The sequence below is a fragment of the Canis lupus genome, chromosome 17 (assembly GCF_011100685.1).
Source record: "Canis lupus familiaris isolate Mischka breed German Shepherd chromosome 17, alternate assembly UU_Cfam_GSD_1.0, whole genome shotgun sequence".
NCBI classification, from domain to species: domain Eukaryota; kingdom Metazoa; phylum Chordata; class Mammalia; order Carnivora; family Canidae; genus Canis; species Canis lupus.
The window spans coordinates 8,264,410-8,278,783 of record NC_049238.1 but is presented as its reverse complement, the minus strand read 5'-3'; the positions used below and the strand labels follow the sequence as shown (position 1 = coordinate 8,278,783).

The 14,374-nt window shown below is 51.8% G+C and overlaps 1 protein-coding gene across 9 annotated transcripts in view; it reads right to left on the bottom strand.

The window, feature by feature from the left end:
- The window catches only part of GREB1 (growth regulating estrogen receptor binding 1), a 90,507-nt gene that overhangs the window by 59,538 nt on the left and 16,595 nt on the right, over window positions 1-14,374 (bottom strand). For 8 of the 9 annotated variants that reach the window (XR_005372104.1, XM_038560799.1, XM_038560798.1 and 5 more), the window contains exons 3-6: window positions 10,066-10,185; window positions 7,596-7,772; window positions 2,167-2,349; window positions 591-734 (exon numbers count right to left, since the gene is read on the bottom strand). Coding sequence is in view for 8 of the 9 variants with exons in the window: in XM_038560799.1 (XP_038416727.1) it covers window positions 591-734; window positions 2,167-2,349; window positions 7,596-7,772; window positions 10,066-10,185 (624 nt within the window). In the remaining variant the exon portion in view is untranslated. The remainder of the gene's footprint in view (window positions 1-590; window positions 735-2,166; window positions 2,350-7,595; window positions 7,773-10,065; window positions 10,186-14,374) is intronic. The other variant, XM_038560795.1, reaches the window with a different exon arrangement.

Genomic DNA, 14,374 nt, shown 5'->3' with positions numbered 1-14,374 from the left:
TTACAAGGTCTGCTCAGAATGGCAAAACACCAAGCACACGAACCAGAAACATGTGCTATCAAATCTTGACGTCACCTCCTACTGCTCATGAGATCTAGGCCAGCAGCCAAGCCTCGACTTCCCCGGCAGTGCCACGGTGAAACGCAAGGCTGCTTGCAGGGTGCTGTTAGGTCCCAAGCAGGTACACACACAGAGTCGTGGCACATTGCACACACCTAAGTGGCCCTAGCTAGTCTCACCTGCCCCCTTCCAGGAACTCGGCGCCAGCACTGACTTGATGCCATTATGGAGCAAGCTCAAAGCTGCAAACTGGGGGCGCCAAGGGACCCCAATGCACCACACCACCAATGAGGGGATCACATTCTGTAGCCAACAGGAATGCAGGACATCTTTCCAAATTAAAAACATAGCATTCTGTGCCAGAAACTGCTACAAATTCAAGATGAAACGTACAGCATCGTAGACAAAGATGACGTACAAAGCACGCCTTAGTTATCTTGAAGAATGTGTGGCTGCCTCATCGAGCTCCCATGCCCGGGACCTGCCAGGCCTGTGGATGGAGCTCCCCTGGTGCTTCTCGGTCGCCTCACCTGCCTGCTGTGCTCCCATTGGGATGCTCGGGGTAGTTCCAGGAATGGGCTCGCCGGAGAAGGTAGCCAGGGGCCCGGAGCTCTCCGCAGGCGGGAAGACTGAGCTGGAGCCAGTGCTGGCGGCGGTCTGCCGGCTTCTGAACTCTAAAGGGGCACAAGACGTATGCATGAAAACCAATTCCCCGCCAGTTATGAAATGCTCTCCTAGACTGGAGTCCGTCCTATAAGAGAGCTTGATACCCAGGGAACTAAAATGGTGCCAGCACCTTCCTGACTTGCTTCGGTGTAGCTGGGGGAGGCGGGGGTGCTCTGTGCCAAGGGCAGGGGACTCCATCTAACGGTCAGCCTGATTATCAGGAGTGGGAACCATCATGAGCATTTGGGAAGAAGAGAAAAAAACCAGACAACTGAAATAAGTCATCACATTGTCCTTCAAGTCCAAGGAAAGAACAGCCTCAGAGGTAGAAGAATAGCCAATACGCCACCCTACACATGCACACGCACACTCCATCCTGAACATCGCCCTCTGTTGGGAAGATGGGCTCCCAGGGGCGCCTCTAGCCCGTGAGGTGCTTGGTCACAGCCAGTGATAAAAGATTCTTATCTGGTCCCACAGTGGAAGAACCACTGCCTCCCAGGAAATGACTGGCACAGAGTAGGAGCTCAAGAAATACTTATCGAGTGATGTAAGAAAAGGAGACAGGTGGGGGAGGATGCCAGAGCCAGGCCCTCCTGAAGCCCCTTCCTCCTATTGACAGAAGCTGGCCAGGGGGAGGCCAGGTGACAAGAAGTGAGGCAACGCAGGCAAGTGAGGACAAGCAGTTCTCGCTGAGACCCCTCCTAGGACACGTCCCTCCACAGCTGGTTGAGTGGGGGCATCTCGGGGACCTCCTAAGGCTGAGCCTCTGAAAATCCATCACCCACTGCCCTCTTCCTTCCATAGTTGACTTAGGCATGATATGGGGAGAGAGGAAAGAGGAGTGAAGCCCAGTAACTTCTTCAAGGACAGGATGTGAGGCTGGCCTCTCTATTCACAGGGTTCGGGGCAGAGAGAGAACGGGCATTATTCAAGCCATTATTTCGCTATGTCAGGGTTTCTCAACCTTGGCACCACTGATATTTTAGGCTGGATAATTCTTTGTGAGAGGGGAGGTGTCCTGTGCACCGCCAGATGTCCAGCAGCACCCCTGGCCTCTACCTGAGATGTGACAGGAGCACCCTCCAGTCACGGGGGCCATAAGGGTCTCCAAGAGTTCCCAAGTGTCTCATGGGGGACAAAATCACCCCCCGCTGAGGACCTCCACCCCAAACACTTGGCACAAGAAAGCACAGCACGGTGTGGCCCTCTGTCAGCTTTTAAATGTCCCATGCAATCAGGCTGGCACTAGACACACCCATAATGCACAGCAGGTTCTGATTTCACAGGCCTGACCTTTTGCCTGCCATCGTGCCTGCGGAGACTGTAGAGCACACTCTCCTCAAAGTCATGCTAGCAGCCACCTGGGCCGCTGGGAGGACCCGCCCCATTCACCTACCCCCTTCCCCACCCAACCCCACTCCACACCGAACTGCTCACCTGAGCCTTTCCAGCAAATGAGCGGTCCTTTGGTGAGAGCCCCTTGTGCATTCCGGACCAGGTAATACTTCAAGTGTTTCTGCTTCTTGGGCTGAGTGGTCAACTTAAGATTTATGTGATTAGAGAATTCTGTAAAGTAACAGAAGCCTTTCTTTCCACAGCCAACACAATTGCCAGAAAAACCTGGAGGGGAAGGAAACAAACCATGAATGCCTCCAACTTACCTTCAACATGCTCTTCAAATAATACAGACGTCGTGCAAATTCTAACTATTCTCACGCTGTACCACCAACCAGAAGATTCCACAGGGCCAAGGTCCCTAGCACCTGATGCTGGGCCAGGGGTCAGGATGACCCGGGTTCAGACGGAAGAAGGAGCAAGAAGACTTAGTCATGGAGACGCTCCTCCACCCCACCCTGCCCCCCTCAGCCCCAGGCACCATCACCCCCACCTCCGGGGAAACGAGGAGGGCTCCGGGGTGCACAGATTGGCGGTGAGGGAATTCTGGGGGCCTGGCAGCCCGTGGAGCGGAGATATCTGCAGGAGTGTTGCCATCCTGCTGCTGAGGCCTGAATGGGCCTTTCTGGGCACGGACAGGCTCCACCAGTCGTGAGAGGCTCCAGAAAGGCTGCCCCGGGACAAAACTACCTCCTATGAATGGTTATAATCCAGAGACTCTGCATGAAAAGACCTTTTACAAACTAGAAAGTCCGATCAAACTACACTCAGAACTGCTGGTTCACAGAGGGGACACGTGCTGGTTTGCTTTCTCTGCCTGACGGCTGCTCGTGTTTACACCCACTCTCTCAAGAAAGCCTTCCTTCAGACCTTGCCTCGCCCACTCGTGTGTCTGGTTTCTATGGTCAAGGTCCTCTGGTAGGGGAGACCCTGAGGCTGAGACTAATCTAGTCTATCTTGTTCTCTGGCAGCAAGTTTATAAAGGTCAGCCTGCCTGGGCCCCGCTGGGCCATGTGGCTGGGTGGGTAAGCTCTGCTTTTTTAAACGGGGTACGCCAAAGGCCTCTGGCCGACGTTCAAAATAACACGTTAGTGGAGGTTCAACACATCTCCACCAGTGAAATGGGACATCCACATTACAGAAACTTACTGGGTTTTCTGATCTGTTTTATCCTAAGCAAATTTAATATTCCTTAAAAGGCCTTAGGAATGAGGACAAGTCTCAGGAGGCCTGGGTGGCTCAGCGGTTGAGCATCGGATGGTGAGCAGGGCTCCAGGCTAAGGCCGGGGCCACCACAGGCAGACAAGGGCCACACCTTCCCGCTCCCTGGAAATGAACGGCGACTCAGGACAAAAATAGCATCATCTTTGACTCGCTGCAGCAAATTAAGGGAAAAAACCCAGCGTCTAGCATTACATCCATGCTGTGGGGCCAAGCCATGAAAATCATGTCAAAGCCCCACGTGGATGGTGGATGGAGAAGGAAAAGAGGCAAAACGAAACAGACGTTCATTTTGGGGTGGTGGGGAATTTCCTCCTCTTCCACTTTGTGTTTGGTTTCTGTTATTCCTGCCACAATCCTGTTTGTGGAGATAAATATTACCTAATGAGGAATGAGGAAAAAAACACGTCCGTGGCCCCCAGCCTTGATATTTTGGCCAAATTCCACCTCGAGTGTGGAAGGATCTACTTTCTACTCCTGTCTCTGAAGGCGGTCCTCTGAGGCACACCTCCCTTCGCAGTTCTCCTGCGTGTGTGTGGGAAGAGGGACCCAGACGGGAGCGCACCCCGGGCACACGGACCCAGAGGTCCACCACCCAAGAGGCAGGGAAAGCCTTAAGAGCCGTGTCAGGATTCGGATGTGGGTAACGGGCATGGAAAGATGGGACAAACACTGATGGTGTGTTAGCAGGCTTGAAACATAACCCACAGGACCCCGGGATTGTCTAGAATCCTGCAGCAAGGATTCTAGCTCCCCTGCCAAGAGCTCTCCCTCTGGACGAAGGGGAAAGAAATCAGACGTTCATGTGGCTTCCAGGAGATTGCTCTAAAATGCAAGTTAAAAAACACAGCAATCACCTTAGTTCAACCTTTCCGAACATAGAATCTGTGAAGGGGAAACTAGGAAAGAGAAGGCCTATGTAAAAAGAGAGAATTAGTGACGGGTCAACCAAACACTTTGGGAGACTTTTGTTTGGATCTTGATTCAAACAAACTGTATATAAATTAAAAAAAAAACTGTAAGACAAAATTTGAACACACTGGATATCTGATATCATGGGATGATTGTTCCATTTTTTTTAGATCTGATGATAGTACAGGGCTTCTAACAAGCCCTTACTTTTTAGAGATTCACACGGACACGTTTACAGATGAAATGACACGTCTGGGATTTGCTTCTTAATACTTAGGAAGATCAAGGAGAAGGAGTTGGAGTGAAACACGACTGTGTATTAGTAATTGTTGAAGACACAAGACAGGTAGGTTATACTATTACAGTCGTCTCTCTACTTCCACAGCTTGAAAATGACTTCCTGGGGCACCTGGGTGGCTCAGTCCGTTAAGTGTCTCTTGATCTCGTCTCAGGTCATGATCTCAGGGTGGTGGGATCGAGTCCTGTGTTGGGCTCCACGCTCAGCACAGAGTCTGCTTGTCTCTCTCCCTCTGCTCCTCACCCCCACACCCCACCCCAGCTCCTGCACTCACTTTCTCTAATAAATAAAATCTTAAAAAAAAAAAAAAAAGGCACTGTAGCCTTTCCCAAGTGGGGCCCAAGCAGCCCCCACTCCCAGTCTCCACTCTGCGCCTACAACGCACCCTGCTCCTTCGTGTCCATGCCTGAGAGCACCCCATCCTCTGGAGTATGAGCACCAGGGCCAGAGCACCTGGGTTCAAATTCAGGACCTGCCATTTACTAGCCGACTGACCCTGCAAGTCACTTAACATCTCTGTGACTTTGTTTCTTCCTATATAAATGCCAGATAATAACACACCCACCTCAAATAAGCCCACACGGCTTATTTTATTCTGAGTACAGTGTCTGGCACACGGTAAGTGCTCCGTAAGGTGGCCATGGTCAGTGTTTAGCTGCCACTGTCATTCTCTCACTGGCAAAATGCCGCCCTAGTTTTTCAGAGCCCAGCTCAAACAGCGCACCCCCTGAGACACCCTCCCTGGCACCAGGGCTCAGTGCACCCTTCTATAGCGCCTCAGCATGCTGAACCCTCAGCAACAGGGTGCTGCACAGAGATGTACCATAAGCTTTCCTCCTGCAGCTCTCCGAGCTGCATCCTTGTTCGCCTGGGCTTTCCCACCAGGTGGCAAGCTCCCAGGGAAGGACCAGGTTGGACTTGACTCTGGGGCCCCGGGGTGAAATGCAAGTCCACCTGCAATACAGGGTATACATTCCCTAAATGCTTAATTCTTTGCCTGCTGGATGAACACAGGACTCATTTACCTCCAAAGGAAAAAAAAGAAAAGAACATTCTGGCCAGATGTTTTCTTCCATCTTAGCTGTCAGCCAATGTGGATGAATTACCATCAAACACTGGAAACAGGCACCTAGATTTCAATCTTTCAGTTTTTCCGACAAAATCCCTCAGATGATTCAAAGTCACTAAAGCAAGATTCCCTTCATTATAAATTGGGGGGGGGCATTATAAATTAGAAGCTAAAGTCATTGCTTCCCCCAAGATAGTTCACAGTTTCCATTTTATAGATCACTAAAAAGCACTGGGCCCAGGCCCCCCGAGAGCTGCAGGACCACCTTGTCCTGTGCAGCCATCAGGGTTAATTGCAGGAAACCTAAACAGTGTTAAGTGTGCAAGCTGAGAGCATAAAGTTATTTTAAAAGAAGAAAGCATCGGTTATTACCAACCGGCCCTCGTTACCCACCTCCGATGGCTTTTTGGCAAGCAATTAACAAAGACCCCACTTCCTCTGCACTCGCCACCTGAGGAGCTGGAGCTGTTAGGGGCTGGTGGTGAATGCACTGAAAGATTCTTGTCTCCACATTTCAAGACACAGGACCTCCTTGATTTACTGCCCTCGCAATTCCTTTACAGTCACAAAGTGGTGGAATCCAGCCAAAGCCCCGGCTGCCACCAGATCAAACGCGGACCAAATCACCAGCCCCGTCCTCCCAGCACCCTTCATCCCGAGTGGTCTCCTGAGCAAATGAAATCCGAGAAGGAAGGACTCCATGGGCTCGTTGGGTCGTTGGGTCGAGTGGATCTTCCGGGATTATTCCTGTTTCCAAGAACTAATTACAATAGCCCCCACCTGCCTGAAGAGAGAGCTGGCCAGAACCTTTCTCTCCCTGGTCACTATCCCCGAGCTGTCCCTCCAGCCCACATTCACCTGCCTTGCTTCCCAGCATTACCCGTGGCCGTGTCTCCTCGTGGCAGGAACCATTTCTTTGTTTTCTGTGGGTCAATCCTTGTCCACCTCCCCCGCCCCACCTCCCCCCTTGGGTCCTCCACATGGTGCCTCACATACAGAATGTGCTCAATAAATACCCACTGATGTGGGGTCAGCTGTGGGGGCTGGACCAGGCATGAAATGTCTGTTCTACAGTGAAGACTGTTCCTGTTGCTATGTCTGGACCAGATCATTACAGCCCTCCTCCACAGGAGACACCAGGCCAGGTGAAGGGGCCAAGGGCACGTGTGGGAATCACTCCCCACTTTATGGAGAAGGTATGAATGTTCTGCAAGCAGGAACACACACTCAGCCCCGGCCTCCCTCCACCTCATGCCAGGAAGCTTCTGAAACCATGGAGGACAGGTCAGGATCCTATTCTTTTTTTTTTTTTTTTTTTTTTTTTTTAAGATTTTATGTATTTATTCATGACAGAGAGAGAGAGAGGCAGAGACACAGGCAGAGGGAAAAGCAGGCTCCATGCAGGGAGCCTGATGTGGGACTTAATCCCACGACTCCAGGACCACACCCTGAGCCAAAGGCAGACACTCAACCACTGAGCCATGTAAGCATTCCATGTATCTTATTCTTGACACAGGTAGGCTCTTAGAAAAGGTCTAACAAACATATATATACAGAAAAGTTAATTCTAAACGATGAGCTCTCAGGAGCACCTGGGTGGCTCAGCAGTTAAGCATCTGCCTTGGGCCCAGGGTGTGATCTCAGGGTCCTGGGATCGAGGTCTGCATCGGGCTCCCTGCATGCAACCTGCTTCTCCCTCTGCCTGTGTCTCTGCCTCTCTGTCTCTCATGAATAAATAAAAAAAAATTTTTTCAATTCTTTAAATGATGGGCTCTCTATAAGAAGTTAGTCACACTTTAGAATAAATCTCATTTACATTCCCATTCCACATAGAAAGAGCCTACTGAAGAACATAAGCAGGGCAGAAGGATGTGCTGACCGAGAGGCCCCAAAAGGGGCCCATCGCCCACCCCCAAGAGCCTCCCTTGTCCCTGCCCTACATGCAGATGGAACCACAGAGAAGGGACTTACCAAGAAGGGCGTTGTGCCCATTATCATCCGGCAAGAACCTTCTGTCAACAGCACACACCAGGAGATGGTCCGGCAGGCTGGGGGACTTGGCCCCCACGAGGAGAAAGCCTGCAGGGACGTCGATGGGCTCACTGGAGATGGAGACAAGACGCAGGTCCTTCCCTGCCTGGCAAAACCCTAGGAGGAAGGGACAGGGCTCACGTGTGTGCCCAGGGGCTTCCCAGCACCAGGCTCCACGGGCAAAGGGAAGACTACGCTCCAGATCCTGCCAGGGACAGCCTAACCTCTGGATGTGGCTGACTTCGACATTAGTTCCACAAACTAAAATTCCAAACACGATTATTCACCATATAATACACGTTAGTGTCCAAATGAAACTCAGCAGGAAAACCTGTAGACAAGCAATTGTCGATTAAAATGTACACAAGATAAACCCATAGGAAATTGTGAGTAATCTATATAATTTTTTACACCTTGCGCTTTTCACATGTATGAGGAATAGGCAAGTATCTTGAATAGGAAGCAAGAGCCTGGCAATGCTGGCTGCCTCTGGGGTTGGGACTGGTGACCAGGACACAAGGAGACAAGTTAGCAAGGAGCCTTGCACTCTGTGCCCTTTTGAACATTTTGTTTTTTAGAGCTCTTAAATATATTTCCCATTCAAAAAATTAGTGCCCTAAAACATCTGGAAGTAAAAAAGAGAGAAGCAGTTGAGATTTATCTGGACGGGCCCTCTCCAAAGTCTTCCAGGATGAGGGCACATTCAGCCCCATCCCCCAGGCCTGTTCCATCCTTAGTTACCGACGGAGACAATGAGTTAACATGACCCTGATGGTCCCAAGGCTTTCCTGCAAAACTCTACAGTGGTGTCAACAGACTCCTCCCACGTACACCTGCTTCACCATCTACAGCACCTTGTGTCCAGAGTCTACCACATGACCGGGGGCCCTGAGGGGTGAGTGTGCCAGGCCCTGGACCAGGATAAGCTCTGCAAAGCTCTCACTGGATCACCTCTGGGGAAGTGACTCAGCCCCCAGTCTGGGGAGATGGAAATGGGCACTCAGAGAGGTCCCATGATTTGCTCAGAGCTGCTGAGAGGTAGGCCAGGATGGAGCCTGGTCCAACCTGCAGCTTGGGGGCCCCCCCTTTATCATCTTAGGGAAGTTAAGCAAAGTCCCTGAGGCTGAAGCCAAGCACCCAGCAGGCCTTCTACCTACAAGGCCAGGGCTCACCCCCTGATGAGCTGGAGGTAAATGGGCCGTGGACGGTCAGTGTGTTTACTGCGCTGACCTGGAAATTCTTTGAAAACCACTGTCACAACCACTGGAGAGTTCACTGTTGCCTTCTTTCATTAGGTGACCTTTTAACATTTGGACACTGGAAGTCCTACCTCCCAAAGAGCCACAGCCTTGGTTTCCCTCTCCCTGTAACAGCAGCCTCAGTGGGGGCTACCTGCCTCCACTCCGCCTTTCGGCACAACGTCAAGTCCAGGCCCACACAGAGGGCACATGGCATCTCTACACCCCACTGATCCCTGCGCCAAGCCCAGCCCAACCACACCTCAGACCCCTACCTAAATAAACTGCTAGTAGCTCCCCAACGGGCCATATCCTGACCTTCTGAGCCACCGCACATGCAGTTCCTCTATCTAGAATGTCCCAGTCTCCCCCAACCGTCTCACAGACTTCTGCTAACCCTCCAAAACCCAGATAAAGGGCCACCTCCTCCAGGAAGCCTTCCCTAAAGTCTCTGTCTGTGTGAGGAACCTTTCTTGTGCTCCCAGGCACCCTTGGCTCGCCACTCCCCCATCCTGTTAGCACTTTCCACGTCATGTGCAAAGTGGCTGCTTACCTGAATAGCTCCATGAAACTGAGAGCTCTTGTACCTCTTATCTCTAGCAGGGGGGGCCCATAACTAATGAATTAGCTGACACCACTCAACTGGTGTGGCAACAGGACGGAGGAACGTACGCCCCTCGGAGAGGCTGTCCGGCTCCTGAGAGGCAGAGCTGGGGGGTTTACTGCAAGTGTCCCCAAGGACAGAGCACGAGCTCTTCTCGCCACACGAAGGCGCCACCCCCCCACCCCACCCCACCCCCAGCAGGCATCTCTGTGCCTCGGAACCTCAACGGTACAGCAGGAGTCACGTCACTGATTCTACAGGGTTCCTGAGAGAAGAGCATGTGCCTTTTCCAACCGTAGAGAATAGAGCAGAGGAACATTATTCTTACTAATCAGTCTGAGTGATGCACACGGTGCAAACAGACCCGGATTAGGAAATCGATTCTAGCTTCTAAGCAACCATTGGAGAAAACTGAACTGTTGGATCCAAATGCATGTGTCCAGCTGAGGCTGTCCAAAGAGTGCGGAGGGGCTCGGGGCCTGACAGCCCACGGTGCAGGGCGGGGGACCCAGGGGCACAGGGCTGCAGACTCCGGGCAGTGGGGGCTCTGCCCGGCCACCAGCCTCACCGTCTGTGGTACAGCAGCCTTCGGGTGGAGGGTGCATCTGGTAGGGATTCGGGGGACAGGTGGGCTCCAGTGCCCCTTCTCCCTCTTCTTCCTCATCCTCATTGTCTGCACGGCTACCACCTGGAAGTGATAAAGAAGAGGGGGGAGTCAGGCAGAAGGAAGCGGCCCACAAGTCTCAGCCACTGAGTAACTATCCAGCCCCTGTAGACACGCACCAAGTCATCCACCCCCCCAACCCCCGGTGTCTGCTAAGAGGGGAAAAGACGAGATCAGAGGACTTTCTCAAGGTCATGGCCTCAAGCTCCATGCCTGGACGCGTGACTTCAAATTCAGGTTCGTGTCTCTTTCCACCCACCAGAGTGCGGGCGTCTGCACACGCACGAGGGCTCAGTAAGTACGTAATTGGTGGATAAGAATGGCGCATGAAGGACCCCAAAAATACTTCTGTGGGAGGTCCCGCAGATTAAGACATAGACCATTTTACAGAGAGGGACACTGAGGCCTGGAGAGACCCAACGATCAGCCCACAGTTCTTTAGTGAACAGCCCAGAAGCCCAGCAGGCAGGACCCCAGTGCCCCCGAGGCCCATGCAGACCCCCTGCCACTACCTGTTCGGCTTCTTTCAGAATACAAAACATCCTGTGAAGTGCCTCGTACAAACTGTACGTTTTTCTTTATCCCCAAGGGAAGAATGGGTGTAAAGACATGACTAGAAACACAAACACACCCAAATCTGTCACATATGCACAAAGCACCATTCCAGAACAGGGCCAGGCATGTTATGACTTTAGGAAACTCTTTTTTTTTAAGGGCAGTCACATTGTAGGAGTCATGGCAAACATGGAACTGGCCAGGAGAGCCAGGGACTGGCCACAGAAATCCCACTGCTCCCTGCGCATGAGCTTCTTGTCCTTCCCCACAGACTCTCAGCTCCCAGAGAGTGGGGTCCCTGCCCTCACTCATCTCCATGATGCAGGCACCCCGCAAAATGCTCGTGCATTGGAAGTGCCCAGGAGACCCGTGCCCCGCTGATGTGAGCATACACCCCTGTGGCCTGTGTACCCAGCCCTGCTAGAGGAGGGGGTGCATATAAATGAATTTCCAAGGCGATGGAAGTATTGTCCTAACTTTTTTTTTTTAAGATTTTTTAAATTTATTTATTCATGAGAGACACACACAGAGAGGCAGAGACACAGGCAGAGAGAAAAACAGGCTCCTCAGAGGGAGCCCGATGTGGGACTCGAGCCCAGGACCCCGGGATCACGCCCTAAACCAAAGGCAGATGCTCAACCACTGAGCCACTCAGGCATCCCTGTCCTAACTTCTTTTAACAAACGTTTTTGGTGAAGATGTTTCTCAACTTGTCCAGGCTTAAATGTCATTTAAGAAACAGCATGCAAATTTCTTCTCAGAAGAGGGTCATTACAACCTTCCTTACATCAGTAGGGCTGGAAGACCGTTGTTGTTTCTTCTTTCTTTGTTTCTCTGTCTCCTGTTTTAGTTCTGGTTTCTTTGTTGCCACTTCTCTGACCTCTTCTCACTGGGCCCTAGCACCCTCCATCCAGTGGGCCCTAGCACCTCCTCTCACTGGGCCCTAGCACCCTCCATCCAGTGGGCTGAGTGGTTCTAGGTTAATGATGAAATCGTGTGTGGTGTTAAGAGAGGGCCTGGGAATCAGGGAGCTCAGGTTTCAGTCCTCGGGCCTGCCACTGTCTGTGTGGCCACGGCCAAGTTACTCACCCTCTCTGTGCAGCAGATCCTGCATCTTCACAGTGTGGTGCTTTGAGCTGCTATGGTGAATGTGGGGGAATCCGGCCCTCAGAGTTACACAGAATATTCCTGATGGGATTTAATCAGGACAGGGTGCTGGGAATGTGCCTTCACTGTGGCCACCATGTTAAAGGTGCCCATGGGACAAGGCAGAAGAAACATTTCAAGTCAGCTCAGGCCCGTGACCTTGGGTAGAGCAGAGCCGGAAATGAAGAATTCCTGGTGTCTCTGTCTTTCTGAGCCTCCAGTACACAGAGGTGGCAGGAAGACCGTAAAAAGATTACCCAGGAAGAACACAAGGGGGGGTGGGGATAAACTCCGGAGCTCCCTTCAGATGCTTCCTTCCTGCCATTAAATGCAGGCGTGGAGTGGCTCTCACCAAGGGGATGGAGTCACGCCCAGACCCCAGGCGCCAGCAATGCAGCAGGTCCCTAGCAGGTCCCCGTGGGGGTGGGACCGTCCTGCAGCCACCTGCGGGGTGGGTGGCGCCAAATCTCTGCTGTACCATCCTCTCTAGTCTTTGAGCCAGGGCTCCAGGGGCTCAGAGAGAATGGCAAAGACCCCAACAATTTGAGTAAAAAGGGGCGAGAAAGTCAGAGCCACTGGATGCTCTGAGGGCGCCCAGGAATGCCTGTCTGCTCATTATTCTGCTAAGCCAAAAGGGAGAGGAATTCAGACGCTCAGAAAGAATGAAAGAGACAGTCTTAAGCCTCAGGGAGTCTAAGAAAGAGCTCAAAATCCAGTTGATAAGAAAGCGGACCTCAAAGGTCAAAGGTCTACAGCAGACATCCCAGGGCCTTTGAAGGGATCAGTCGGGCAGAGCAGTGAGGGCGAGGAGACTTATGGCCAGGAGCAGACCAAACCAGCCTGCTGGCCAAGGTCTCCGGGGGGAGGAGGGCATTAACGGCGTCAGACAAAACCATCCGGACTGGGAGCTTAGGACCTTCACGCGGAAACACAGGTACCCAGAGATGCTGGCTCACTACTTCACTCTGCGAAGCCTGAGGCTATTCCCTGTGATGTTTACGCTCAATTTTGTTTTCTTTCCACTAGAAAAAAAATTTAAAAAAAAACAGATGGGGACGCCTGGGTGGCTCAGTGGTTGAGAATCTGTGTTTGGCTCAGGTTGTAATCCTGGGGTCCTAGGATCCAGTCCCGCATCAGGATCCCTTCAGGGAGCCTGCTTCTTCCTCTGCCTGTGTCTCTGCCTCTCTCTGTATGTCTCTCATGAATAAATAAAATCTTTAAAAAATTTTAAAAACCATATGACACTTGAAGGCGATGGGGTTCCGAGAATTAACTGCCTCTTGTTTAATTCATTAATACTTATCTCAAGATGCTGGGGTGGTATGTTTTGTTTGGTCTTTCTCTTGAAAAAGTAAACAACACATAAAGCCTTTTCCCCCTGGAAGGAGGTGGTAAGACCTCTAATCCAGGGAACAAAGTCATAAAAGCCCCTGCTGAATCGCCCTCATGAACACAGAAAATGGTAACAGACCCAGGGGTGTTTAGTAGGCCAGCACCCTGGCCATAAAAACCACCTTTAATGTCACTGTCTGAGGCAGGACGGCAATAAGAGACCCTGGCAGAGAGACAGACGCACAAAACAAGGTGAGGCCAGTGCAGGCCGTCTGCACCAAGTTTTATGACGCAGAAACAACCAGGTGCAGAGCTGTGTGTTGGGTTTATGGTGACATCCTGCACACTAAAAAGTGGGTCTTCCCCTTCCCACCAAACCCCTCTTTTGTCCTTCCTGCACCCCGGCAGGATTTTTCTATTCCGTGTGTGGACACACAGGGAAAGCTGGAGGGCCTGCTCCGGTTTTTGTACAACAGGAGAGCAGCTGGCAAGGTGCCTTCAGTCCTCAACCCGGTAGGCATGAGAAGGGTAAGCCTCAAAGCTGTCCCTGGAAAGTGCCACAGGCCCACTGCCCTATCAGCAGGGCCGGGAGTATCCCAGGAAGTCTGAATGTTCAGACTTCCAGAGGCCACCTCCCAGGTAGTCCCAGAGACCTCAGGCAGAAGGAAAAGCTGACTGGGAACCTTGCTCTTCTCTCCCCACAGGTGAGCACTCCCCACCTACCTAACCACCTGTCTGTCTGCCGCCTTTCCATCACAGAGCCACCAAAGCCAAGGGTGAACTCCAGGACTCCGGCACTCCTTGACGCTGCAACCTGCAAGCAAACCCACCTCCCATCTTCCCAAATTGTGGGATTTCATCGCTTTAGCAGGTGGAGGTGGAAAGCACTCTGTAGATTTTAAGGGGGACTAAGTCGTCATTGTCACCGTCATTAATGTATCATTAGCAACAAAGCCTTCCGATACTGAAAGTAGCTAAGGATGACTGTTTAATGCACACATTCTACATAAGCGTGTCAGCTAACCAGAAACACAGCGCGTCTCCTCCAGTGTTGATAGCAGTGCCTCCCCTGCTGGAAAATGAGCATGCTCTCCATACCAGAGAATTCTTGGTTTTCCTCGTTTGTGCTTTTGAGCACAGTCCAGTTTCTCCCAGTCCCTCATTCAGCATTTTGAGGTCC